Source organism: Crocuta crocuta, unplaced genomic scaffold (genome assembly GCF_008692635.1).
Source record: "Crocuta crocuta isolate KB4526 unplaced genomic scaffold, BGI_CrCroc_1.0 scaffold84, whole genome shotgun sequence".
NCBI lineage: Eukaryota > Metazoa > Chordata > Mammalia > Carnivora > Hyaenidae > Crocuta > Crocuta crocuta.
In genome coordinates, this window is record NW_027530213.1 from 1,138,537 (window position 1) to 1,165,606 (window position 27,070).

Genomic DNA, 27,070 nt, shown 5'->3' on the forward strand with positions numbered 1-27,070 from the left:
GTGCGCGGGGGCCCAGGGTCCTGAGGGGGGCAGGCAGCCCGCGCAGCCTCCCGCCGGGAGCTGAGCGCTTCACAGCTTCCAAAGCGCTCGTGTCACGTGCTCCCGTGTTGTCCTCTCGACAACTCGGCTGATTCTCACCAACCCTAATGAAGAAAGCGCAGAACTATATTTGCACTGTAATTAGCACGTTGCCCGAAACGCGAGTCCTCCTCTGGGAAGGAAACCGTTCTTATCGCTGCATTTAGCTAGCCTGGTGTTCTTTGCAAAACCAGGCCGCGGCGCACACTGTGAGCGGCTCGAATCCACTCTAACCCCGAGCGCAAGCATGTGTGGACGGTAAGCTGGTTTGCATAGAGGGCGTTGATGCCCGCACGAGCCACCTGCACGCGGCTGCAGAGGCAGTCAGAGCAAACTACCATGTCATCTTACCATTTTCGCCAGACGTCTTGTCTTTTCCATTGGTTGCCCCGGCACCTTGTCGCTAAAGACAAAAAAATAAGAGAGAGAACGAAATTGTTATCAGATATATTCAGGATTATTTTTATCTCTTCTGGTGTTGAAAATATCTGTTGCATTATATCACTGTTCTGTGTTACTTTTTTTTAGCTCAGGTGGTTAAAATATGGTGCTAATGAGACCAGGAAAGGGTCAACCCCAGGAAGGAACCGTTCAAGTTGCACAGACTGCCCCCCTCACCCATATCCACGGAACACCAGGTGGGAAGCTATTGTTGATGGAGGAAAACCTCATCTGGAATATGAGAAGGACAGCCAAGACCTTGTGCCAACTGTCAAGAAGATGAGAATTGTCGCTTTTGCCAATGATAGCTATTGTCATTCCAATCACAATGTCCAGGGTCTTATTGTTAAGAAAATGTTAATGGGCTAATAACGTATTATGTTTAGTCAGTTTCTCCTACTGTTGAGTCACCTTTCTATCATTGTTTAAGCCTACCCTGTGCATTTTCATTTTACCAGGTTGACCAGAAGTATGAAAATTTTATGGTCAGTCTTGGGTCGTTGGGCAAGATTCTCTGGCTGCAAGATCTAGGGAGCTGTGGGAAATGCACTACACACGTTGATAAACAAGCATGTTTCCTCAGAGCTTATCCAACTACCATCTTTAACATCATGCTCAGAGCCGCTCTAGTCCACGGAGAGAGAAGTGTCATGTCAATCCGATTTTCTGGTCATTATCAGAAAACGTGCTTCAAGTTGAAAAAGATTGAAGAGATGATAAAGTCTCTAACTTTCAGGTGAAGAAAACGAAGCGAGGAAGGGAGCCTGATTTGTCCAAGGTCAGGAGCTAGTTGGTAGCACATAGAGACTACAGACAGATCTTCCATAACCAGAGGCTAGCATCTTGCATGGATTGTCACTGTTACTAACTATTCAGATAGGATCCTGGAAAGAGAGGCAAAGCTCTAAACAAAGAGAAAACCACTATAGATGACTCTCACTGAAGGATAAGGATAGCCTCAAAATTTTTATTTGGGTCTAGGACCCCAGCCTAAAAACAGTATCATAAAAATAATTATCAGCTCCCATTAGTGTTCAATGTTGCCATAAGAAATTCCCAGATCCTTAGTCAAGCCTTGATGGGCAGTAGAGGGATCATCTGGGAAAACCTTGCTTTCAGGTTCTAATTAGTGTCAATAAATTGGGTAAATGATAAAGACTCACGTTAACCAAGTGAACCATCCCTACACACTCCTGTGGCCTTGTGCAGGTGATTACTTAGGAGACTGGGGCAAAGCCACGTGTCCCAGTGCTTGCCCAGCCCACCACACACCCCACCCCAGTCGGTGTGAAGTGCAAATGCCCACCCAATTCAGGGGTGCTATGTCCTGTTCTGGGAAGTAAACCACTTCTCTGGGGCAGGAGGTGGAAGGAAAGGCCACAAGTTGGAAAGATTATATAAACACGGGCCCCTTCTTCGTATCTAATTTAGAACATCTTGAATTTTCAGAATGCTGGATCTGCCCACCTGTTCTTACAGAGAAAGGCTGCACTTGTTTTGTTTTTAAATTTTTTTTAATGTTTACTTATTTCTGAGAGGGAGACAGAGAGAGGGACAGAGAAAGTGCGAGCTGGGGAGGTGCAGAGAGAGAGAGGGAGACACAGAATCCGAAGCAGCTCCAGGCTCTGAGCTGTCAGCACAGAGCCCGACTCAGGGCTTGAACCCACGAACCGTCAGATTATGGCCTGAGCTGAAGCTGGTCGCTCAACCGACTGAGCCCCCCAGGCACCTCAAGGCTGCAGTTGTTAACCAGACGTCAACTGTTCTTCACCAAACGTCATGTAGGGCCCATGCCATGGCCACTTTACCTGAACAGTCAACCAAAAATGTACATCATCCCATTTAAATATATTACATAATACTTAAATTGAGTATGTTTACAAGTAAAACACCCCTTGCTTTTTGCGTGTGCTTGTTTTGAGGGCCCCTTGTCAACCACAAGGCTGTGAGGTTGCCTCACTGGAGGGAATGGGACCTCCAATGTGGGGGATCTGGCTGGTTCTGCAGCAGCTGCTGGTGTTGGAACTACTCCAGTGTTTACACCCTCCATCCTAACCCTCATAATCCATAGATGGGTCAGGGGGAAAAGCAAATTTCAGAGAAGAAAAGGACAGGGTTAGAGAGCTGAACAAAGTCACGTTAAATGGCATATGAATAGATGCACACTCAACCCTCGCTGTCTTTAAAACCCTTAAACACTGACACCTTTCAAATGTCATGAATACCTCGTTCCATCAAAGATCACATTTTAGAAACCTGAGGAAATCCAACATGAAATGTGCACAGGGGAGAAAAGGAGTTCATTTTTTCAAGATTTCTGAGACAGGGGGTTCAGTGTCAGGTCTTACATGATGGAGGCAAAAGGAAACTGATGGATGTCATGAGAAATGATCAGAAAATGATCCTGACAAAAAAGAACTATTCACCGGGAGTATCTCTTTTCAAAATTCTCTGAGACCTTGCAGCATTTCTCAGGGAAGGCTGAGAGCAGTGGGGAACAACCCAAGAGCTCGCCTATTCGGGGCTCTATGGTGTTCATCACACATGACTGTTTTGTCACCATGATTCTTGCTGTCTGCCCCTTGTCATGGCCTTTGGCACAGAGACCCCCATTCAGGTCCTCTCCTGGTCACCTCCAGCTCCCCCCGCCCCCGCCCCTAACAACTTCACATTCATAAAACACTCCTGTCTGGGACCCTTCACTGCATCTTGTCCCACCACACGCGCAGAACCTTCTTCCGTGCTCTCGTAAGTGTCTGTAAGAGTAACAGACCCTTCCCTCTTCGGCCATCTGAAATCAGCATCCCCGCTGCTCAAGCCAGCTCTGTGCCCATCTGTCTCCTCAGACACAATGGCATTCTCTCTTCCAACGTATCAAGACAGCGTCTCTGTCATCATCCCCAAGACCTCTTGAACGGACAGAGGGTCTCATGTGAGAAAGCTTCCACTGAATTTACCTTTACGATCACCAATACAAAAACTACTCAGCATATGAGAACACAGACGCGGTTTCCTGAGAACTGCCTCCCCATATGGCCCTCATTCCACCATTAGGAAATGCTAAACAGGGGCGCCTGGGTGGCTTAGTCAGTTAAGCGACTTTCGCTTAGGTCATGATCTCAGGGTTCGTGGGTTCGAGCCCCGCGTCGGGCTCTGTGCTGACTGCCAGCTCAGAGCCTGGAGCCTGTTTCAGTCTGTGACTCCCTCTCTCTCTGACCCTCCCCTGCTCACGCCGTCTCCCTCTCTCTCTCTCCTAGAAATAAATAAAACTTAAAAAAAAAAAAAAAGGAAATGCTAAACAGCCATCAGAGGATGCAACATAGCAAACCGTGGTTACAGCCCTGAGCCGACCTTCCGCAGTACAGGCTGCCGGCAGGCATGAATCTGCAGATTCACTCCAGAATCTGCAGAGAAGCAGGGTGAAGACGGGAGGGAACGGGGCATAACCAGTGCCAGAGAGGACTGTCCTCAACCTCACACACACTGGCGTCTCCGAGGGGAGGGTGTCCTTCCCAAGCGATGTTAACTAATAAAAAGCTACATGTCAGAATTTAATCAACTCCCAATTAAAAGGAGCCTAAATAAAGGCTGGGTATGTGATAGTTTCTTCTGAAAATCTAGTACATGCCACTTATCCATAAAAAGGCAGGATTGGTATTTCAAGGGATAAATTTTGAAGGAATTTTTCTGACAGTCCCGCTATGCCAAGGGCTATAGGAAAATAACAAAGAATCTGTCTTCATTTGGTTTCCCAGAAAGCAGAGCCTGAGACAAATGCCTTTTGCGCTACACTTTGTTGGAGAAGGAGGAAGGAGAGAAGGCCGACCCATCCTCAAGGGGGCTTGCCAGGTGCACCTGACACTGACCTTGCCCCTCTGAGAGCTGTGTGACCCAGCGGACGCCGGGAGGAGGGGTAAGCGAGTGCGCAGCCAGCTCCTGTCCCTCACCAGTCAGAGCCACGCCACCAAGCGTCAGCTCCTGATGCTTCTAGACTGGGAGATGTCTAGAAGCTGGAATCTGTCGGGGGATGAGGAGAAGCTCCAGAGCAGGACATACAGAGGTGGAGACACCTGGCATGGCGGGAGGTGCGTGCTGTCCCCTCACACCTCCCTGAAGGCTGCGGAGCCCACGCTGAGCTGGCCACCCACGGGATCCTCACCGACAGAGCCTGAAGTTACATCTGAGAGGTGTCTGACTCAGCACATACATTTGTCTGGCCGACTCTTTATACCAAGTTGCAAAATCACGGACCATCCCTTTATATTAGATACTCCACTAGCAGAATAGGCCACAACTACTTTCCAGTAAATAAGTGGCTCTGGACCCATTTCTTCCTGCACTTTGAGCTTAGAGTGGAGACTAAGGTATGTCTGACCACATGCATGCCACATCTAGGGATGTGCACACATCACTAGTACCTCTGTCCTAATGGTACCAGCTTCAGTAGGAAATAGGGTGATGTCCCAGCCTTCATGAACAGACCCAGAAACAACTTTATTGCAAGCTGGTGGTAAAATGCACCCTTCCTTTGAAAATGAGTGACTGCATTATTCCTCAGTCCTCTATTCTTCCTTGTGAGATACAGTACAAAATTCTGGTGTTCTTGGAGTAGCCACCATTGGGTAATGTGAGTGAGGCATTCACAACAGACACAGAATGTAACAGGGCACCAAAAAAGTCATTAATTAAGACAAACACTACCTGGGATCACTTATATGTGGAAAAAAGAGAGAAAGAGAGAGAGAGGGAGAGAGAAAGAGAGAAAGAAAGAAAGAAGAAAAAGAAAGAAAGAAAGAAAGAAAGAAAGAAAGAAAGAAAGAGAGGGAGGGAGGGAGGGAAAGAAGGAAGGGAGGGAGGAAATGAGGAAAGGGGTAGAAGGAGGGAGGGAAGAAGGAAGGGAAGGAGGGAGGAAGACAAACTCAGAGAAACAGAGTAGAAGGGGGTTTCCAGGGGCTGGGGGTGGGAGAATAGGAAGAGGTTGGTAAAAAGGTACAAACTTTCAGTTATAAGATGAATAAAGTCTGAGGATCTAATGTACAACATGGTAACTATATTGATAACCCTGTGTTGTAGAATCAAAATTTGCTAAGAAAGTAGAACCTAAGTGTCTCCACCAGAAAGCAAAGGTAAACATGTGAGGCGAGGGATGTGGTCATTACCCCAGAGGTGGGAGCCTTTCACAGTGTGAACATACACCAAACCATTACGTTGTACTCTATGAGTACGTTACAGTTTTATTTGTCAATCATACCCCCAATAAAGCTTTTTTTTAAAAAAAGCAAATAATATCTTAATCCAATATCTGTAAAAAGTTATGATAAACAAGACATCAACACTGAACATAAAGACGGGATTGCCAGTATTACTGATATTTCCTTTTGCCTCAGGCTCTGTGAGGCTCCACCAGGCACTGGCCACACGTTCCTCCAAAGTAAGTAAAAGATGCAAGAAGTTAAGTAATTTCAAGGATTTAGAAAATTATTCTAATACAGTCTTTGAAAATTTCCATTTTTTGCTGTTTCATGGGCCACAACTATAGGTTACAAGCTCGTGCTGTCATTATATGAGTTTTTATTATACAATTTCCAGAATACTGCAGTGGAAGGTCTCATCTTTCATACTTTGCCGTGGACACCTTATCCTATAAGATCGGTATGTTAATCTCCTATGTCGTAGATGAAATTGAAATTACCAAAACCTCCCTCTTTGTCAGTGCAAACTCAGAACACTGGACAGACTACGTCTGCTTGGAAAATCATTTGGCCAGGATACGCTGTTTCATTTGCAGGATGAAACACGGGTTCCTTTCAAAAGATATTTACTTTTCATTCCAGAAGTTTGAAGAGATGTGAAATGAATTTTTAGCAGGTTAAATTCAGGGTCCAAATGACAGTCTGAGAATATTTTCTGAAGCTACGCTTGTGTATTTAAGTGGCTAAATCTGGTTTTTAAAATTTTTTTTCATTTATTTATTTTTGAGAGACAGAGCACAAGCGAGGGAGGGGCAGAGAGAGAGGGAGACACAGAATCCAAAGCAGGCTCCAGGCTCTGAGCTGTCAGCACAGAGCCCAATATGGGGCTTGAACCCACAAACCATGGGATCATGACCTGAGCTGAAGTCAGACGCTTGACTGACTGAGCCACCCAGGCGCCCCTAAGTGGCTAAATCTGTATTGTGTCTGTATTGACTTGATATCTGGTTTAGTGACATTTGATTTGACTAGAAGGTCACCAAAGCCCCCCTAGACTTGGGGAATAAAAAGCCTTCTCAAGTAAGTGTCCCAGGCCACCCCCAGGGCTCGACCACTCTCTACCCCTTCTTCCTCAATCTCCCCAAGAGACTCATCTATTTTGCCACCAAATATTGGAGAGATTTCTATGCCTGCATTTGCTTTGGCAACGCTGGAGAAAAGACAAAGCCCTCATGGAACAAGGTCCACAGTGGCCTCTGGCTCCCAAAGATATGACTTCTCAGCCCTGTTCTCAAGCCATCGGGAAAGAAGTGAAACGGGGTGCACAGGATCCTGACACCAGCCTCTCACTGCTGCTGCAGAAGGAAAATACTCCAGTTAAAGGGCTTTGGTCCCTCGCAGGCTAAGAAAGAAAAGATTCTTTTCAAAAGCAGGTTGTCAAAATGAGGTACATTCACCGATGTGCAAAACCATCTGCAGTGACGTTTACAAATTCAGTGTCATACAGAGGCCTGGACTCAACCTGGGGCAGAGACTTGTTCCGGACTGTTGACTTTTCTCCAGTGAGCCATGTACTGGGTTGGGCCCTGAAGGTCCCCAGGAGAGGGGGACATGGTCTCTGACTTTGGCTCACATCCTGGAGGAACAGAGAATAAGCCAATCATCTCAATGAACTGGGTAAGAGTCTGACCCAAGATGACTAAGGTTGGGGGCACAGGTGAGGGCCCACCGTTCACACAGGAGTGAGTGGGAGTCAAGGGGGTTTTTCTACCTTTTTCTCAGTGTGAGTCACAGCACCTCCAACCAGCTGTGCATCGCTGGGGACATCCCTTACTGGAACCTCTGTCCGGCCTCTGAGAAGGAAAGATCACAACCTCTGGCTCCTGCTGACCACGTGTTGGGACCTGGCAACGAGCCCAACGAGTAGCCGTGCTCTCCCTGCCCATCAACGACAACGCATGCCACAGGAGGCATTACTTGGTGCTGTCAAGTAGATGGTGTCTCTATATAAAGAGAAGGCAAAGTACTTGTTTTGAGGCATTTTTTAAAAGTGCAAACCATGAGAGACTCTTGAACGCTGAGAACAAACTGAGGACTGATGGGTATGGGGGGAGGGGAAGGGCGGTGATGGGCATGGGGTGTTGTGGGGATGAGCATTGGGTGTTATATAGAAACCAATTTGACAATAAACTATTTTTTAAATTTTTTTAAAAAAAATAAATAAAAGTGCTTCTTTGCTCTCTCTTCCCATCATCATCTGGCCTCTCTTGGCTTCTGTCTATCAACTAGTTGCAGAGATTTGGCAAAAGAAGGAAAGAAAAATCCATCTCATTCCCATGTTGGCTTGGAAGCTCTTGCTAGCAAGTGCTACTTAACGCCATCTATCCCCTGGGGATGCGTTTTCTCTTAAGTAATTTTTCTCCTTGGGGCTGTCTTGCTGTTGTTGATATTCATATTTCCAATGGTTTCGGGGTTTCTAGTGTGCCTAAAATGGTAGCATTGTGATGTACAGTTCCTCAGATGGCTCCCAAGTAAGGAGGAAAACACAACTCTGCCTGCCTCTGGTGTGGGCTGCGCTCGGGGACCTTGATGTTTCCATAGGTTCTCAGAATCGATATCCTGCTAGGGAGAGATGTCAAGACGGGGACTGACCCCGAAGACCTCAGTTCACCCTTCCCAGCACTTTCTTTGTGTTTTCTTTCAATCACTGTGTTTATAAAGAAACAAAAATGTGTGTTGTTGTGGCTTTTTAAATCTATTTTATTTTTTTATTAAAAAAATGTTTTAATGTTTATTTGTATTTAAGAGAGAGAGACAGAGTGTGAGCAGGGGAGGAGCAGAGAGAGAGGGAGACAGCATCCGAAGCAGGCTCCAGGCTCTGAGCTGTCAGCACAGAGCCTGACGTGGGGCTCGGACGCATGAGCCATGAAATCATGACCTGAGCCAAAGTCAAACACTTAACTGACTGAAACACCCAGGCGCCCCGCCCCCCAGTATTATAGTTAACATTTTATTGACAGAGGCTCATGAGTCTCTTGGATGGAATATAAGACTTTAAATGAACAGTGGAGCAAAAACCTCGGCCCAGGCCCAGGCCCAGTGAACGGGGCTGAGCAGCTGGCTCCGCCACTGAGCAGTTGACGATTGCTTGGGGCCACTAAGATCATTGAACGACAGCTTCTCGGTAACATCAAAGGCATGGCATTAAAAGCCTCATCCAAATCAAAGTCCCTGAATTTGTCTGAAGAGCAGAAACGACTTTTATGCCACCACTAGGTGATAAGGACAGAATGGATTTAATTTCTTGCCACTGATATTTTAAGTCACCTATAATTCTCCTAGTAACATTCTGAAATTGGAGCATTAGAAACTTCGTTAATTTAATCCCTAAAGGTGTAGAAGCTAATGTTAAAAGAGAATTTTGACTGGAAGGGTTTTTAAAAAAAACTTTGCTGGCTGAAAAAATACAAATAAAAAAGTGATGGGATCTTCAAAGACAAGTGAAGTTACACTTCATCCCCTTCTGTGTGCTCACTCTCACCCAGGAAAGACACAAAGACCAAAATTCCGCGACCCCACCCCCAGATGCTATATTCTGCCCCTTGCATTTTTATCCTGACCTTTATGGTAATAGAAATAATTACCATTGCTATGGTTTAGGCAGACCATTTACAAAAGGACCCTCATCTCTGGGAAGTCATGCACAGTTTGTCTTATTGAAATTCACCTTATACTTTGTCCTACAGCCATATTTTTAAATTAGTATTTTCCCCCTTAAGAACCTTTCCTGTGCCAATTTCCTTTTTAAATAACTGTTTGCTACTTATAAAACTAGGATATGGTCATTACGAACGTTTTGGAAAATAAATGTACAAGGAGGAAACCATAAAACTGTATATAACCCAACTCATCAGGGTAAATCTTTGTTACCATTTCATGAACTTTTCCAGAATATTTCCTTTCCCATCTTTTCTCTGTGTGGACATGCACAAATATAGTCTCGGTTTTATAAAAATGGCCACATGTCACACACACAATTTCATACCTGGTATTTTCTGAAACTTTGAGAACAATTGCTATGTGGTGGCTTCTGTGTGGGAGACTCTAATTTTGTATATTTGACGATGTATCTTCTGAGTTCATCATGGATGAGCTCATGTCCTATTAAGTTCATTTATAGTAAACGTCTCTAAAATTTCAAATCCACGTATCTCAAACATGCCCATAAAATCACTTTGCTTTGTTTATTCAACGAGGCTCAAAAAGCATCATAAGATTGTGTGGCTATTAATTCTCTTTGAAAATGAGGGACATGGAAGGTTCTGTATGGTCCTTGAAATCGGGTGGAATTCACCACAGTGTTTGCAGTGCTATTTGTTGAATTGTGTGCCCCCAAAATTGAATACGAACCTCCAAAACCTCAGAAAATAACCTTATTAGGAGACTAGGTCCTTACAGAGGTAATCAAGTTCCAATGAGGTCCTTAGGATGGGCCCTAATTCAATATGACCGAGGGCCCTATAAAAAGGGGAAATGTGGGGGCACCCGGGTGGCTCGGTTGGTTAAGCGTCTGACTTCGGCTCCGGTCATATTCTCATGGCTCATGAATTTGAGCCTCATGTTAGGCTCTATGCTGACAGCTCAGAGCCTGGATCCAGCTTCAGATTCTGTGTTTCCCTCTCTCTCTCTGGCCCGCGCCTCTTGTTCTCTCTCTCTCTCTCTGCCCCCCTCTCAAATTTAAACATTAAAAAAAATTTTTTAATGGGAAATGTGGACACAGACATGCATAGGAGGAAGAAGCAAGATGGTCATGTGTAAGCCAAGGATTGAGCCTGGAGCAGATTCGGACTCATAGCCTCAGAAGGAACCAATCTTCTGATGCCTTGCCCTTGGACTTCCAGCTTCCAGGACTGTGAGACAATACAGTTCTGTTGTCTAAGCCAACTGGCCTGTGGAACTTCGTTATAGCAGCTCTGGCAGACTAGCAATGCCAACAGCAACATGGGAAAGCCCAGATTTCTCCACTTGGGCAGAAAACTAGATGCACACAAAAGAAAGGTCTGCCGCTGGCCTTGCCAGGGTGCCCCCGACCCTGGTCTCAGAGGAGAGCAAGGGTGCCCTGAACTCCGGTGCTCAGAGCACAAAGGAGGGTGTCCTCCTTCTGTACCACTTGGGGTACCCCCTTTCCTTGGGGTGTGTGATTCTGCAGGCATGGGCTGAATTCTCCCCTGAACCCCAAACCACATGGAGGCTGGATGCTGTCTCTGGGCCAGAAGGAAGGTATGTGTCCTCCTAAAACCACTTGTCCAGCCCAGAGCCCTGGGTGTCCCAGCCGCCAGCAAGCATGGTGGAAGGAGGTGTGGGCAGAGCAAAGTGACCGCAGAGGGGACCCAAGGTGGCCCTGGGGCGCTCTCCTCTTTAGTGTGTGGCAAGGGAGCCTCCCTAAGGCCTCCCTCCCAGATGGGCTTGAAGAGGCCCCGTGAGCAGGTGGTGGATGGAAACCCATTTATCGACCGGAGCTGCAGCAGCTATGCAGGGACAAAGTCTCCTCTGTCACCGACGTCCCATCTGCAGCTTGAGACGCAGGTGTGATTTAGCAGAACTGGAACTGTCCTCACTCTCTAGATCATTTTCCTACATTTCTAATACTTCGGCTATCAGTTATAACACACCTGTGCAAGCCTCTGTGATCTTGCCCTTTTCGAGACCCTGTGAAATGCTTACATCATAAATTGGGAAATTGTTATTTAAGGTGAGATGCTGAAGAATGTAGGTTCTAGAGCAAAGGGTGGAGGAAGGCGCTGACCTTGAAGGCACACAAAGAGCTTTACAGGGTGGTAGAACAGTCAATATCTCAATGATAAGACAGCACTCATGTCAAAACTCAACAACTACACAACTAAAAAAGATAACTTTTACTATATGCAAATTATACCTTAATAAATATGACCCAATAAATAAATGAAAGAAGGAAAGAAAGAAAGAAAGAAAGAAAGAAAGAAAGAAAGAAGGAAGGAAGGAAGGAAGGAAGGAAGGAAGGAAGGAAGGAAGGAAGGAAGGAAGGAAGGAAAAAAAGAAAGGAACATGTCCTGTAATCCTGGAATGAGACTGTCCAGACTCTCCCAGTCAGCCCTGCTATGTAGCAGCTGTGTGACCCTGTACAGGTCATTTGACTTCTCTGGGCCTCAGTTTTCTGCTTCTAAAAAAGCAAGACAGCAATACACCTACTTCATCAGGCCATGGGAATGAAAGGATGAAAATGGCCTCTGGGCATGGATCTGGTCCCTGAAAGAAATTAGATGACAACATAATGGGAAGTCAGGCTTCAAAAGAAGTCTGCCTCCTTCCTTCCTTTCTGTTTTGTTCAATTTGCAATAAGCTATGGTACTAAAGGCACATTGGGCTCAGCAGTTTGGAAACCAGAGAAGCCCCAGCTCTCACAAGTGGCCAAAGGACCCTGAACAAGTGATTTCATTCCTCAGATCTTGGCTTCTTCATCTGCTCCGTTTCTTCTCCATGAAGGATTAAAATTAAATTAAGTTTGCACGTATAGGAGGATTAGGAGGAACTTGACGGAGGAACAAGGGGGAGAAGAAGGGGGTAAATGGTGGGGGAAAGGGAGAGAGGCAAACCATGAGAGACTCTTGAATGCTGACAAAAACTGAGGACTGATGGATGTGGGGGGAAGGGGGGGATGGGCATGGAGGAGGACACTTGTGGGGATGAGCACTGAGTGTTATGTGGAAACTAATTTGACAATAAACTATTTGTAAAAAAAAAATTAAATTAAGTTAAATTTAAAAAATTAAATAATTAAATTAAATTAAATTAAATTAAACAAATAGCTCCTATGGCTATCATGAGAATCCAAAGAGAGAATATTAGGGGGGCGCCTGGGTGGCTCAGTCGGTTAAGCATCCAACTTCGGCTCAGGTCACGATCTCATGGTTCGTGGGTTTGAGCCCCGCATCAGGCTCTGTACTGAATGTTTGCTCAGAGCCTGGAGCTTCCTTCGGATTCTGTGTCTCTTTCTCTCTCTGCCTCTCCTCCACTCGTACTCTGTCTCTCAAAAATAAATAAATGTGAAAAATTTTTTAAAAAAAGAGAGCATATTAGGATTTGTGTTTCTTTTTTTCATAATGGATGTAGTCTCTACCTGTTAGCTAATATTAATTTCAGTTGAAGGTTCCTGAACCTCTAATCCCAATGCGGATGTGTTTTGTGCGTTGATACAAACGACAACTTGTATTTTTTCTAGAAAGAGAAGAGGTGGGAGGAGGGTAGAGTGGTGACTGAAGGAAGCAGGGAGAACCAGGTGGCCCTGGGGCAGTGTGTGTGCAGCTAATCCAACGGCAGAGCCCCCACATGGCTGAGGTTGGAAAGGAAGCGTGAGCCAATACCCAGCCCCCTCCAGGGACCCCGTGGTTCTGCAAGGTGCCAGGATGACTCATGAAGGTGGAGGTCATCATCCACCTTCCACATCTGAACTTCACCCACAGGAATGCTTCTCCGTCTGCCCCACTTCCTTCTCTGCCCTCCTAATGTGGGGCCAGTTCCTTAGAGCCCTCAAGATACAGGTTGTGGGCGTAAAGGGCAGCTGCTTCCTAGGGCGGCTGCTGTGATTGGCACAAAAGACAATAGTAGGCTCTCAGACAAAGACACAGGTACGCAAACGTGCATGATTTCTCACAGTGTACACAGAAGATACCAGATCCAACCAGAGCAGAGAGGGACAGAAGAGATTAGCTTTCCCTCCCCATCCCGGGAGCTACAGCCAGTCAGCCCAATGCTAAGAAAAAGAAGAAAGGTGCGATACTGTCAATAAAAGATAAATATAAAGTCAGAAAGAGAGATGTGTCTATAAACTAACTCAGTAAAGGACAAATTGACCTTTAGACAGATGACAAGGGGGGAAAACCAGCAAGGATAGCTAGTTTTCTAGAACTAAATGAAACCTATAGCATACCACTGTGAAAACACCAAGGCTACCTGTGCCTCCTATAGTCATGTTATTTTTAGGGCACTTTTATATTTCAAAGGCCAGAGAAGCAGCCATGAGGCCAGAAAATCCACGTTCCCAGAGGACAGAGGCCGCAGAGAAAGACCTCTTTGCTTTGCTTTCAGCAATAACACCAGTATTTCATTCCTGCCTCCTTTCCCCCAGTACAGCTAGAAGAACTCAGTGCTGGGCATAATCAAATGAGGGCCAGAGCATGGCCAAAAGCCACAGAATGAAAATGCCACCGTGGCGGGGAGAATCTTTCCCTAGTAGCCCCTAAGCAGCCACCCATCCCGGGCATGGAATGGTCATTCACCACGGCCACATGGCTTCGCCACGGTTGACCCGACCATGGTCTACTGCTACACTCACCTTCCTCAGCGAGTGAACAGAACAGGAAAGAACGTAAGCTGAATCCACGGGTAACCAAGAGAAGCCACAGTTAGGGCTGAGAGAAAGATCAGCCTTCCAGGTTTGGCAAAGAAAGACGCTTCCTTTTTTTTGCACGAAGGCGGCAGGCTCTGTCTCTGCAAAGCAATGGCGTCACACTTCTGCCACAACAACCCTCTGAAGTGCATGGGACGATCATTCCTCTTTGATGGATACCCAGCTTGAGACCCTGAGCGAGAGGCCTAGTGACACGCCCAAGGATTTGCAGCCGATAAGTGGAAGGGGATGGGGTTTGAATGGAGGGAGCCACACTGGTTGGGAAGCCTGCACGCCGGCCACTTCAATTTGCCTGTCTAGAGGGGAAAATACTGCCTTGGACGATGGGAGATTTGCTTTGACGACTCCTTTGCCATCAACGGCACAGATATTTTGTGCCTCGTTCCATCTGGTGGCAGAGTGGGGATCACGCTTCCTGACTCTCCTGATTGTGGAAATCAGAATTGTGGAACCACATCACACAAAGTTCTGTGCGTGCGAAGGCACAGACGGTTTCAGGGAACACTTCACATGATTGTGGGGGACCCTGGGTGCCAAACATGAAGTCGGTGTTCGGTCCACTCTGACGCCTCACCTGCAGATGCCTTTCCCACACCTGTGACAGTGGGGCTTGGGGACGGCATAGTCAGCTCTGACTCAGGAATCCCCTCTGTCCAGGGGTCCGGATTTCCTTTTCACACATTTAACTAGTTTTGCAGACTATTCTTTGTGCGTTCCTCCTACGAAGGCTGAAGCCCAGGGCCGTGCGCGGACTCCTTGAGAGAAAACGCAGATACTAACTTGGCACCGGGTGCTCCCCAATTCACTTCTCCTGGGTGGAGGAGGGGGAGGGGGTGTTTCAAGCCTTCAGAAGCTGGAGGCTTTCTTTTTTGGTAATAAAGAAGCAGCCAGCTTTCTCCCCCCACTCCACTAAAACGAAAATAGCTTCAGAACACGTACAAGTCTGAGGTTGTATACTTCGGGAAGGAAGGGGACTGCTTTGTCATAAATCAGCTGTCACGGCCCCGAGGAGTGAACTGAGATGGATTAGGAGACCGGATGAAGATGTCCCGGGGTTTTTGATCAGCTGCACCCGGGGAGGTGAAAATTCTAGCAGTCTCCCCGCTGGAAACAGAATGCACACACACCACGACCAGCACTACCAGCACCACCAACTCAGCCTCACGCCCTGCCTCCTGCATGGTGGGTACTCGCTCCCTCTCTTATTTTTAAATACCTATAAAATCCAGACGCATGCAATCTGCTGGAAAACAAACTCAGCTGTAATTTACGTCAAGGTCTCGCTCCTGGGACAGGACTGATGGGAATGGCTGGATTTTGGGCCACCACATGGCTTCGTATCTGCACATACTGACTGAGGCTCCTGCTCAGATGAGAACCCTTTACTTCCCAAGCACAAAATCTTTCTTTAATTGAACAAGCCTCATGCACCTGCTCTCCGTGTCACTCCCCAGGGAAGAGTCCATGAGCGTTGGAGCGTAGGAGTAAGCCTCCAAAACGTTTATCTGAATCAACCACCCACGCTTGGCAAAGACGAGTGGAATTGGAATGAGGGGAATTTTTCACATTCGGGTCATTGTTTAGTGTTTATATGGTCTTCACAAAGCGTGTGCTTTCCAAGTGCTTTTTAATCACTTTTATTACTCCCACCTCACAGCAGACCTGCAGGGTCAGGTCAGAAATCATCTGACTTCTAGGGGCGCCTGGGTGGCTTAGTCGGTTAAGCGTCCAACTTTCGCTTAGGTCATGATCTCGCGGTTCATGGGTTCGAGACCCGCGTCGGGCTCTGTGCTGACTGCCAGCTCAGAGCCTGGAGCCTGTTTCGGAGTCTGTGACTCCCTCTCTCTCTGACCCTCCCCTGCTCACGCTGTCTCTCTCTCTCTCTCCTAGAAATGAATAAAACATTAAAAAAAAAAAAAAAGAAATCATCTGACTTCTTATGCAAGCACGCTGTTAAGTGGGCTTCCTTGCAGCCAGCCTCAGTGGTCCATCTCATTCAGAGGGAAGGCCCTCAAGCCATTTGAGTCTGGGGTCAGGCATGGGCCATTCTGAAAACCTCCTCTAGGTGCGGGGAGGCNCTGACATTGCAAAGAGATAACATGTTTCTTTAGTGTGCATGCTCTCTCTCCTCCTCTCTCTCCACCAAAAAGCAATCGGGCAGCCCCCAGCCTCATCCAGGGCCAGCCTCATGGCCATGTGATCCATGCAGTCACATAGGACCTCCAGCTCAGAAAGGCCCCAAGGTGTCATCACAGTCCTGGAAAAAATTTTTGAAGTGTGTTTATTTATCCTGAGAAAGAGAGAGAAAGAGAGAGAGAGGGCATGAGCAGGGGAGGAGCAGAGACAGAATCCCAAGCAGGCTCTGCAATGTCAGCACAGAGCCTGATGTGGAACTCGAACCCACAAACTGTGAGATCATGGCCTGAAACCAAAAGTCGGATGCTTAACTGAAGGAGGCACCCAGAAGCCCCCGGTCTTGAAATTCTTAATAACGTCTACCATGGAGCCCCACATTTCTGTCTTTCCCTGGGCCCTCCCAAATGTGTCACTGCCTTGCCCCACAGTCCAATCACAGGCTTCCCCAGGACTTTCCAGTGGTGTCTGAGCTACAGTCACCTCAAAAGAGGCGTCTCCCAAAGCCTGTGGGAGCAAACAATTATAGAGCTGTTTGTTCTGAAATTCAATTGTCAGGGAGCTCTCTCAGGAGTTTCAGCCAAACCCGGCTCTCAGCAAGAACTCAGAGAAAAAAAATGATGGCAGGGAAATTCACTAAACAGTGCCCCTGAAATGAATCTGCCTTGAAGATGGGAAGGATTAAATCTAGATGGAAAAATAACAATAAACTTGCATGAGGTATTTGGTGGAGGACTTGACAAATTGCTACATCTATTTTAAGAAGTTATCTTCCAGAGTAGGTAAAATAGCCCACATTTCTGAGGTATAGAACATTGCCAGAAATAATATTTGCGATGTGGCACTGTATTATCTCTATATTTTGACAGGACTTATGCATATGTGAGAACGGAGTTATAAATATAGGGATGAGCCCATGCCTTGAACAAACTCCAAAGAGAAGAAATTATGCCACCAGGGGCTCGGAGGCATGACGTGTGCAGTGGTACTTTGCTCTGGACAAACACTAATCCTCGCACAGAAGGTGGCTATAGGCATATCTAAAGTCACTTCAGCATTTCTCACAAGTAGAACATGGAAATTTTAAAATAAAACAATATGCACAATTCTGAATGTCTTATTGACTATACACATTAATCTTCTTCCAACGTACAAAACAGGTTTTACTCACTTAGCACTTTTAAAGGGAGATGTGATAATTTAATAGAACCCAAATATTCACTGGGTATTTTCATCTTCCTAAGGGTAGGAAAATGTCTGACACTTGTATAGAAATTTATATCACTAGGCAAGAGGTAGAAATCAACTATAGTATCATCCTTGATACCTATCTATTCATTGGACTTGAAGATTGCTAAATCCCTATGTGGTTTGAAACTTCATGACTTTGAAGACTAACCATTAGCCATGGTGGTTATTCCTTAATCAATATGTATGGAGACTCTACTTCTGGAAGCATGGACTCCATGGGGAAGGTTTATCTGAACACATCCTTCTCCTCCTTCCTAAGCCTCCACAATGGCTTTAGTCAGTGCTGCCCTGGCAATCAGTTCATGCAGTGAGTAGACCTGTAGTCCAGTTAATTTTATGTGATTCTGTCTCCCTGGCTAGCCTCTCAGCTACGTCCTATTCATTCACCCAGCACAATGCACAGCACACAATGGATTCCCCATCAGTGTAGGTTGAATGGTACATGGTGGGTAGAGGAAAAGTATGGAAGACACAGCCTATGTCCTTTCAAGTTTCATAATCTAGAAGGCAGAAAGAAATGTGGCTGACCAAATATCTGATTACTGATTACACACACAGTGGTTTTGACCATAGAAATGGCTACCGTTTCCTGAGGAAAGGTTTTTTGAGTTTTATTTGGGGGGGGAGGAGGGGCTAAGAATACTCTTCCTTACCCAGAACCATGGAAGGTAAGGCAAGGTAATAAAGGTGACCAGTGTAAAGTCAAAGTCAAGGAAACTGCCAGGGGAGGCAGAAGAAGATTTTGTCAACAGAGATCTCAATGAGGGACTTTTCACGGCAGCAATGTGCCAACGTTTACCAACCTCTCCTGGGGTTATTGGGATGTTGGGGAGGCTCAGAGTGTACACTTGAACCTCTAGAAATAAAGTGGAAGACCTGGGGAAGGAAAGAATGACTTTGTCAAGATTTCTGTAGGGGCTTTTTTTTTTTTTCACTGAAGACTAATGGGGAAAAAAAATCCAGGACAATATTGTTTTTCATATATTTCATGTCCAAGTTCTAAATGGAATTGGGGCAGGTGTAAAAGAAATTGGGTTGTGTCCAGGATATGACAGAAAATGAGAAATTTAATAGGATAGGAAATGTGTAGGTGAAACCCATGCTGGCTTTTCCTCAAGAAGCTCTGTGGTTTTGAACAAAATTCGCCTTTGGGCACTCAGTTTCCTATTTGAAAATGACTCCTTTGAATGAAATGACAAATATGGTCTCCTTAGAATTCTCTGAATTCTAAGTAGGACCATAGAAATGACAGTCTTTCTCTAGATCAGTGGTTTTTAAGCAGGGTGACTACACCCCCAGGAAAGGGTAGGGCCACCATGTTCTGATGCACAGATTGGGCATAGCACACCCCCAAGGGGTGCCATTGATAGACTGCAGCCAAGAATGGCATCTCTGGGGCTGTTAGGTGCTTAATTCTCATATGCAAGGTGAAGAAAACGTTAACATTTCTCTTTATATCTGCTTAGCGTTGAAGGTCAATAAGGACGAAATTAGGTTTTATCAATAGCTACTCTCAGGATTGATACTGACATTGTCACTTGGTGAATAGGGAAGAAAGGGAGTCCCATGCCTCTTAGCTTGCTCTCAAACTACCACCATGTGCTGCATTGTAGCTCCTTGAGCTCTGGGAGTAGGATTTATAGATTATGTAATCTATCTTTAACTGAACTAATCTCCCCACTAAGTGGGTAAGTGACTTTTTTTTTAATGTTTATTTATTTCTAGGAGACAGAGAGAGACACAGCGTGAGCAGGGGAGGGTCAGAGAGAGAGGGAGTCACAGACTGAAACAGGCTCCAGGCTCTGAGCTGGCAGTCAGCACAGAGCCCGACGCGGGGCTCGAACCCACGAACTGTGAGATCATGACCTAAGCGAAAGTCGGATGCTTAACCAACTAAGCCACCCAGGCACCCCTATGGGTAAGTGACTTTTTTTAAAAAGTCTCACATAGGGGCACCTGGGTGACTCAGTCAGTTAAGTATCTGACTCTTCATCTCGACTCAGGTCATGAACTCACATTTTGTGAGATCAAGCCCCACATCAGGCTCTATGCTAGCAGTGTGGAGCCTGCTAGGCATTCTCTCTCTCTCTCCCTCTCTCTCTCTGCCCCTCTCCTGCTCATGCTTACTATCTTTCTCTCTCTCTCAAAATAAATAAATAAACAAAAATGTTTAAATAAAAAAAAGTGTTGCATAGTTGCACTCCACAACACGAACTAACCTGGAGGACCTTGTGCTGAGTATAATCAGCCAGGCACAAAAGGACAGATACGGTGTGATTCCATGTCTATAAGATCCCTAGAGTCAGATGCATAGAGACAGGAAGTGGAAAAGTGGTCACCGGAAATAAGGGGAGCAGGAAAGGGGACTTGCTGTTTAATAGAAACGGAATTTCAGTTTTACAAGGTGAAACAGTTCTGGAGGTCTATTTCATAACAAAATGAAAAACCACACTACTGAATTATACACTTAAAAAATGGTAAGGTGGTAAATTTTATGATGTGTTTTTTTACCCCAATAAAATTCCTGCATAAAATTTCACAGTTTGAAAAGAATATTAACGCTGTCAGCAAAGCAAGAAGGAAACAATGGAAACACGAACTAATCCTGCTAAGTTAGTTCTAGAATATCTTCATGAGCACCAACACGAGCTTCTAAACCACAGCCATCAAATTAGGCTCAAAAAGAAGTGCCGTTACCAAGACTATTTGACCAATCCATGGCATCATGGATCTCTCAGTGTATCAAACAGGTGCCTGGAAATGTGAAAAAGAAAAGCCCAGTACACTTTGCCATTTGTCCAGGCTCAGGGAAAGAAACGTGCTATTTTTACAATAATTCCTAATGCAAGACTGATGTTACTTAATAAGGAAATAGTATGTGTAAGACTCTCCTGTTTAAAAACAGGTAGGAGGATCCTGGCTAGCTCAGTTGGTAGCATGTACAACTCTTGATCTTGGGGTTGTAAGTTTGAGCCCCACATTAGGTATAGAGCTTACTTAAAAACAAAACAAAACAAAAAGCCTTTCAAACAATCTTAAAAAAAATAACAGGCATAATTTATTAATTTTTAAATAATGGGACTTGGCACTTGATGGACATTAAAGTACATTGACTAAAGAAGAAAATCTTGGGGGAAAAGAGAGAACACATTTCCTTGTTCCATTTTTACTGTCTTGTTCAGGTGAGACAAACATTAATGAGTGTTGTTAACCTGCAGGGTCCTCTTTCCAGACATCACAAAAAATTAAAATAACTAATCACTTTGTCAGAACCTTAGCCAAGCCACAGGTGTGATGTTATGAGAACAGATAACCATTTCTTTGGTCACAATACTCCTCCAGTTTGGGATTTTGATATCACAAAAAGCATTATCTCCAGCCAAACCAGGTCCAACCTCAGCTATCAAATAGCTATCAAATAGTCATAAACAAATATGTAAAAACTGACACTCAAAAGTCATTCCAGACCATTGAGTGAGGGATTGAAGGATGAATGACTTGAGATATCTCCATCTTGGTAAAGCCCATGACTGTCCTCAAACCAGGGGCAGAAGCCTTCCAGGGAAAATGATTCTCCCATTCTTTATTCTCGTTTCCGTTGTGGTACGAAAACTGCCTTATCGCAATAATTCTATCAATTCACACTTTTTGGCTTCTTTCCCCTTAGATGTTCTGCAGCAGAGTTTTCAATTTGTGGATGATTACCCACCTGCTTTATGATTCTAATCTGTCTTCTTTTTATTTATAAGGTGGCAGTTTAAGAGTAAAATATAAAATAATGGCATTTAGTGGGTGATTAATTTTTCCACTGGCAAGGTTATAAACATGGCCAAGCATTTCCCTTTCAGAAGTAGAATGAGAAGCAATTCAGTGAGATTCTGAAGCATAAATTTCAGGCTATTTGCAAGGCACAAACAATATTCAAGCAGATTGATGCCTGAACTTACACGGAATTGTTCATGTAAGACAGCCCAGAAATGGATGTTGGATTTATAGGTCTGGGCCACCGTGGGTGTGGCAAGCTTGTTTGGTCTATGGCACAAAACAGTTTTCGAAAGAACATTCTCATATCCATTCCCAAAAGGCACCTGTACCTATCTCATTACTTATACCTCAATTCATTCCAGAGGTGGATAAAGAAGGGTAAACAGTTGATACCTGGGAATGATGGGAAGGTAGAATCATAGCCTGCTGGACCTCACAGTTCCAGCCTGTTCTATGGCTCAGTGCCTAACTTCCCAGGGAAGACACGCAAACCCATCTCTTTTTGTGTAGGAATGGTCACATCTTCCTATTTCAAATATAAATCAGCTTCAAATATTTAAATATGCAGCTAGAAATTAAAATATTGGGTTAATTATTAGAACATCAACGGCTGATTTTTAAATAGGAATGAAAATATTCAAATATGCGATGTGCCTCCTGTACACAAAGTAAATTTTGCCTTCAGCAGTGTGCCAGGATCCGTAGTCTGGACAACCGTGATTCGACACAAATCTTCGTAAAGATCTGCTTGGACTCTCTCTTATCCCCCTGTAAGCACAGTCAGATTGGTTTTCTATTTCAATACAGCCAACAGCTTTGTAGGGCATTCACGGCTCTGCTGCTCTGGCTGAAGCTCCTTTTGTTTGAATTTCATAGAGCTTATCGGAAGTGAAACAATCCCAGTGGAGACGACCCCCAACTATAGGATATTAGAATTCTCTGTCCCTCCCTCAGCATCCCTGTTTCCCTTGACACTTTTCCAAATGTCAAGAGTTCTTTTTGTCCAGATTCTCTCCAGTTGTTCTCATTGCTCTGTCTGCCATAAATGCATTTATTTTATATATATGACAATCCAACTTAAAAGGATTTCAATGGCAAACCCAGGTTTGAAACCAGAGGTAAAAACCAAAAGATAGAACTCTTCTTCTCCAAATCTATCAGGACCACAAATCTCAACATTTAGAAAAAGGTGTCTGGTCTGCTGGTCACATTAACTGATAAATCCATACCCCGAAATGTATTTATTCATCCGATAAGGGAACGTTACCAACTGCCAGACCAGAAGCCAAGTCTTGCGGACAATGTAAAGTTGTTCCTGTGCCCAGGAAGTTCACAGTCTGCGTGGGATAACGCTAATAAATAAAATGCAACCCTAATACTTGCTATGGTCTGGATGCTTGTTTTCTTCAAAACTCATGTGCTAAAATCCTAACCCCCAAGGTGAAGGGATGATGAGGTGGAGCCTTTGGGAGGTGATTAGGTCATGAGTGGGGAGCCCCCATGAATGGGACCCATGCCTCACAGAAAGAGACTCCAAGGAGCTCCCTGTCCCTTCCTCCACCATGTGAGGACACAGAAAGGAGATTACTGTCTACGATCCAAGAAGTGGGTTCTCGCCAGACCATGCTGGCTCCCTGATCTCAGACTCCCAGCTTTCAGAACCGTGAGCAATAAATTCCTATGATTTATAAGCCGTTCAATCTGTAATACTTTATTTTAGCAGCCTGAACAGACCAAGACAATAACAGCATGAGCTTTAATGCTGTGTTTTATAAAACTATTAAATATTACATAAATCTATGCACATGCATCCCCTAAAGTCCTTCTTTCCCCCCCTGTGAGAAGCCCTTTCTAGAAAGCCATTCTAAATTAATGAAAAGCCCAGGCTTGGACTCAGGATACTGTTCAGGTATTCAAATCGTACAGGGCACCCAGTTCACTGAGACAGAAGGCCCACAGATGAAGTGTGAATGCCTTCCACCTCTAACAACACCTCTAATGAAGCACTGAGGTAGAAATTATAATTTTTTTAAAAATGCCGAGAATGTATTCATCATAAATTCAAGGCACTTTCCATGACAAAAACCCATATTTCCTTTTCATCTTGATCACACTATTCAACTGAACCCTTAATAAAATCAATTGTGAGTCATTGATTCAATTTTCTTTTCCCCCAAAAAAGAAAAAAATACATCTTGCATACTGTCATTCTTAGAATTCAAAAGAGGAAAACAGTGAGCCTTCTTAACCACACACCATTGGATAATGAGATGCAGGATCAGAGGAACAAAGTTTATGGCAATCCATTACAACCAGCAGCCCAGCAAACACGTTTCCAGGCTGAACTGGGACCTCTTCCCACCCCAGAAGAGTTGACTTTGGAACCCAGCTTGGAATTGATGTCTTCCTACACCTACCATCCCCAGTTAGAGCAGAGAGAGTGCCTATGTCGGTGTGATCAAAAACAAAAAAACAAAAAACAAAAACCCGTGTGGATCTTGCTGGATCTTCCTGTGTCTCTGCCACTGGTACATCCCCAGATGAGGTTAAAATTAAAGAAGAAATAGAACTGTCATTTGGCCTGCTATTTCCAGGCCTTTGGGGCCAGTTGTAAAATCCACATTTTATGCAGTTCCGCTCAGAGTCTGTGTGCAACTGGTCTACCCCACACAGTTGTCTGAAAGCCTGCTCATCTGTCCAGCAGCATCTGCTCGGTTTACTATGACATCATAAGAAGCACACAACTATGACAATTTTCACTGTAGTTCTCTTTCCTACTATTTATCTTAGCAGTGGCTTCTCCCAACAGCTCCCGCGGTAAGCCCCAAGCGATGGCTTCTTTTGAAAAGAAAATAAAAGTCCTCTCCTTTCTATGCCCCCATCCCAAGATTTAAGTGAGCATACCCTCCCCTTGCACATCTCTCTCCAGTGTTGTTCACTCTTCTCTTCGTTCTTTAGAGATTTAATGTGTAGGCAGTAGCTTCTGATTCTGTGCTAAGGACAGGCATGTGGGTCTAAAGATTTGCCCTTAAATGTCCCCAGTGTATTCCCTTCATGCCTCTGACAGGCACAGTCCTTTTGTGGGCAACGTCTGATGGAAGAAAGGCTCAGAACCCTGGCACACAGTTGCAACATCCCCTACAAGCCGATGCAAGAAAAGAGTAGTGACAGTTAGGAGGATGCTTTCCCAAAGGGGTCTCAGGTCTAATTAATAGATGTCAACTAGTACATTATGCAACAGGAACACACACACACACTCCTTCGAAAATAGGGTGATGGTGGGTGTCATTTTTCAAATTGATTCTCCAAATGTTAGCCTTTATTGCATGAAAATCTTGCTCCTGGCTCTCCTAAATAAGTTCTTTTGAAAAGCAACTTAAGGGGCATCTGGGTGGCTCAGTCAGTTAGGCATCCAACTTTGACTCAGGTCATGACCTCATGGTTTGTGGGTTTGAGCCCTGCATAGGGTGCTGTGTTGACAGCTCAGAGCCTGGAGCTTTCTTTGGATTCTGTGTGTGTGTGTGTGTGTGTGTGTGTGTGTGTCTGCCCCCGTTCTCTCTCTCTCCCTCTCTCAAAAATACATAAACATTAAAAAAATTTGAAAAGCAACTTAAAAACACACACCTGGATGAGAAAATGGGACTCACTGTCAGTGTTCACGGGACTCCTATTTGGTGGCTCAACAAAGGAAGTCTCGTCCTTCCTCTGTGCAGGGGTCCAGTCAGAGAAGAGAATGACTTTGTAAACTTTGATTTTGGTGGTTAGGATTTCTGATCCATTTAATATACCTTAACCTGCATTTTGATTCCTGCTAAATTACCTCCAGGCCCATCTGACATACTTTAATACCGAAATGTAAATGAGGCACCCCCACAAACCTCCTCCACTCTCTCGGTGCCCTAAATTTGGGCTTGACTCCCCTTGTTATATCAGAGCTGCTCTTCTCAATCCCCTCGGCCCCCCACCAAGCATTGCCACGGGGATAGAGAAGATGCTGGGTCTTGGAGTCACCCAGTTGAGAGCCAGCTCCAGGCTCTGTCCCCCAAGTCCCCACGTCTCACTGCCTTCCCCCTAAAGGCTAGAAGGCCTGGAGGGGCAAGGCCCACCCGGGAAGCACTTGCCCCTTTGGGGGCCTCTCCTCCCAGCCCAGCTCCAGCACGGCCCAGGGAAGCAGCTGTGAGCTCAGGGATTTCCGCAGCGGGCACCAAGCCCTGGCAGCTCTTTGCCCACCAGACTCCAGCAAATCCCAAAGTCAGAGGAAAGTCTGACAAAACCCATGGCTTTGGCCCTCCACAGCAGTTAGCTACACAGGTAAGCAAACGGTCATCTGAAACCAGTCTCTGCCTGAGAGCTATTAAAACAAGAAGCCACATGTAATTCATCCAACCAGGGGACAGCTTTGGACTGAGGGGGACATTCAGTTCTCTACCCAGAAAGGAGAGTCTATTCGACTTTATTAAATATTTTAAGCAGATTTAAGTTTTAGCAAAAGGACAAATTCCCACTCTCTGAGGGACACACATCCGGAAACTTGGGGATCAGGCAGAGAGCCGGTCACCCAGCTGGTGGCCAGATGACCAGGGCTGCACGTAGCAGAGGGGGACGAGGTGCAAGAAGGACAAGACGGAGAAAGGTACAAGGAGCCGGAAGGGGTGTCGTGGGAGCAAAGGAGCCCGATGCGCCCCCTGCGGGATTTTATCAACACTGAAGGAAGCCCGTGCAGTGGGCTGCTAAGTTGGTTGATGGAATGAGGTGGGGGCAGGGGGCAGGCGCAAAGCTGCCCTCATTTTATGTTCAGCAGAAATGAGGCTGTGACCCTAATCGTGGGCTGAGCTGGGGGACGTTCGCTCTCTCCCCGGGGACCCACAGGGAGGTGAACACCGCTGAGCACAGGCATTCGGGAAGGCTCGTGTCTGACGCCCGGCATCAGCTCCAGCTGAAGACGGGGTGACATCCTGAGGGGACCCGGCAGGAACACCACAACCCCAGAAGAACCTGGGGTAGCTAACTATCAAAGAGGGGCCCCCAGTGCTGTACTGCTTTCTGACTCCTCCTCTGGGAAACCCACTCCCCACAGCCAGCCATGGCTTCTTGTCGTGAGCACAGGGAGCTGAAGTCTTGTGAGTCCACCAGGTCACAGGACACAGAGGCCTGGTCCTCCTTGCCTTGTCTCCGTTCCAGGCCCCAACTTCCTTTTCCTCGCCCCCCACACTCCTCCTGATCCTTCTGCGGCGCCCAGTGCTCAGAGAACGCCCTGTGCACAGAGATCCCCTGGGTGGCCAGCCACCCAGCAATGCGGCCCAAGCCCTGCCCTTCACTGGCCACCAACTTTGAACCGGCTGACCTTGAACTTCTCTGGGTCTCAGTCTCCGCATCTGTCACTTGGGAATAAATACTAGCACCTACCTCACGGGATTTAGGAGGCAAATAAGGTAACACAAGTGGAGCACTAGATGCCAAGCTGGGGGCTGAGGACTGGCAAAAGTGAGGTGCGCTGGCATTACTGGAGCCCCCCAGCCTTATCTGGGGCTGAGAGGCTTGCAGCCTTCCCTTCTTTCTCCACACACTTGCCCCCTTCCTCACTCGGGCCCTTGGCTCCGTCCCAAACCGCATTCCTAAACCATCTATGCTTTGCCTCCTCCGTCTTCCTGTCGTGTTTATGTCAAAAGTCACCCATCAGAGAGACAAACGCAGCGAAGACGCATCTTATTTCTGAAGTCGTTAATTTTACTCTAGACTTCCAAAAAAAGGATCACCCATCTGG

At 45.8% G+C, this 27,070-nt stretch overlaps 1 protein-coding gene across 1 annotated transcript in view; it reads right to left on the reverse strand.

The window, feature by feature from the left end:
* Positions 1-27,070, reverse strand: part of PCP4 (Purkinje cell protein 4) — a 60,421-nt gene that overhangs the window by 32,183 nt on the left and 1,168 nt on the right. The window contains exon 2 of the mRNA XM_077765408.1: positions 430-481. Within this exon, the coding sequence (XP_077621534.1) occupies positions 430-481 (52 nt within the window). The remainder of the gene's footprint in view (positions 1-429; positions 482-27,070) is intronic.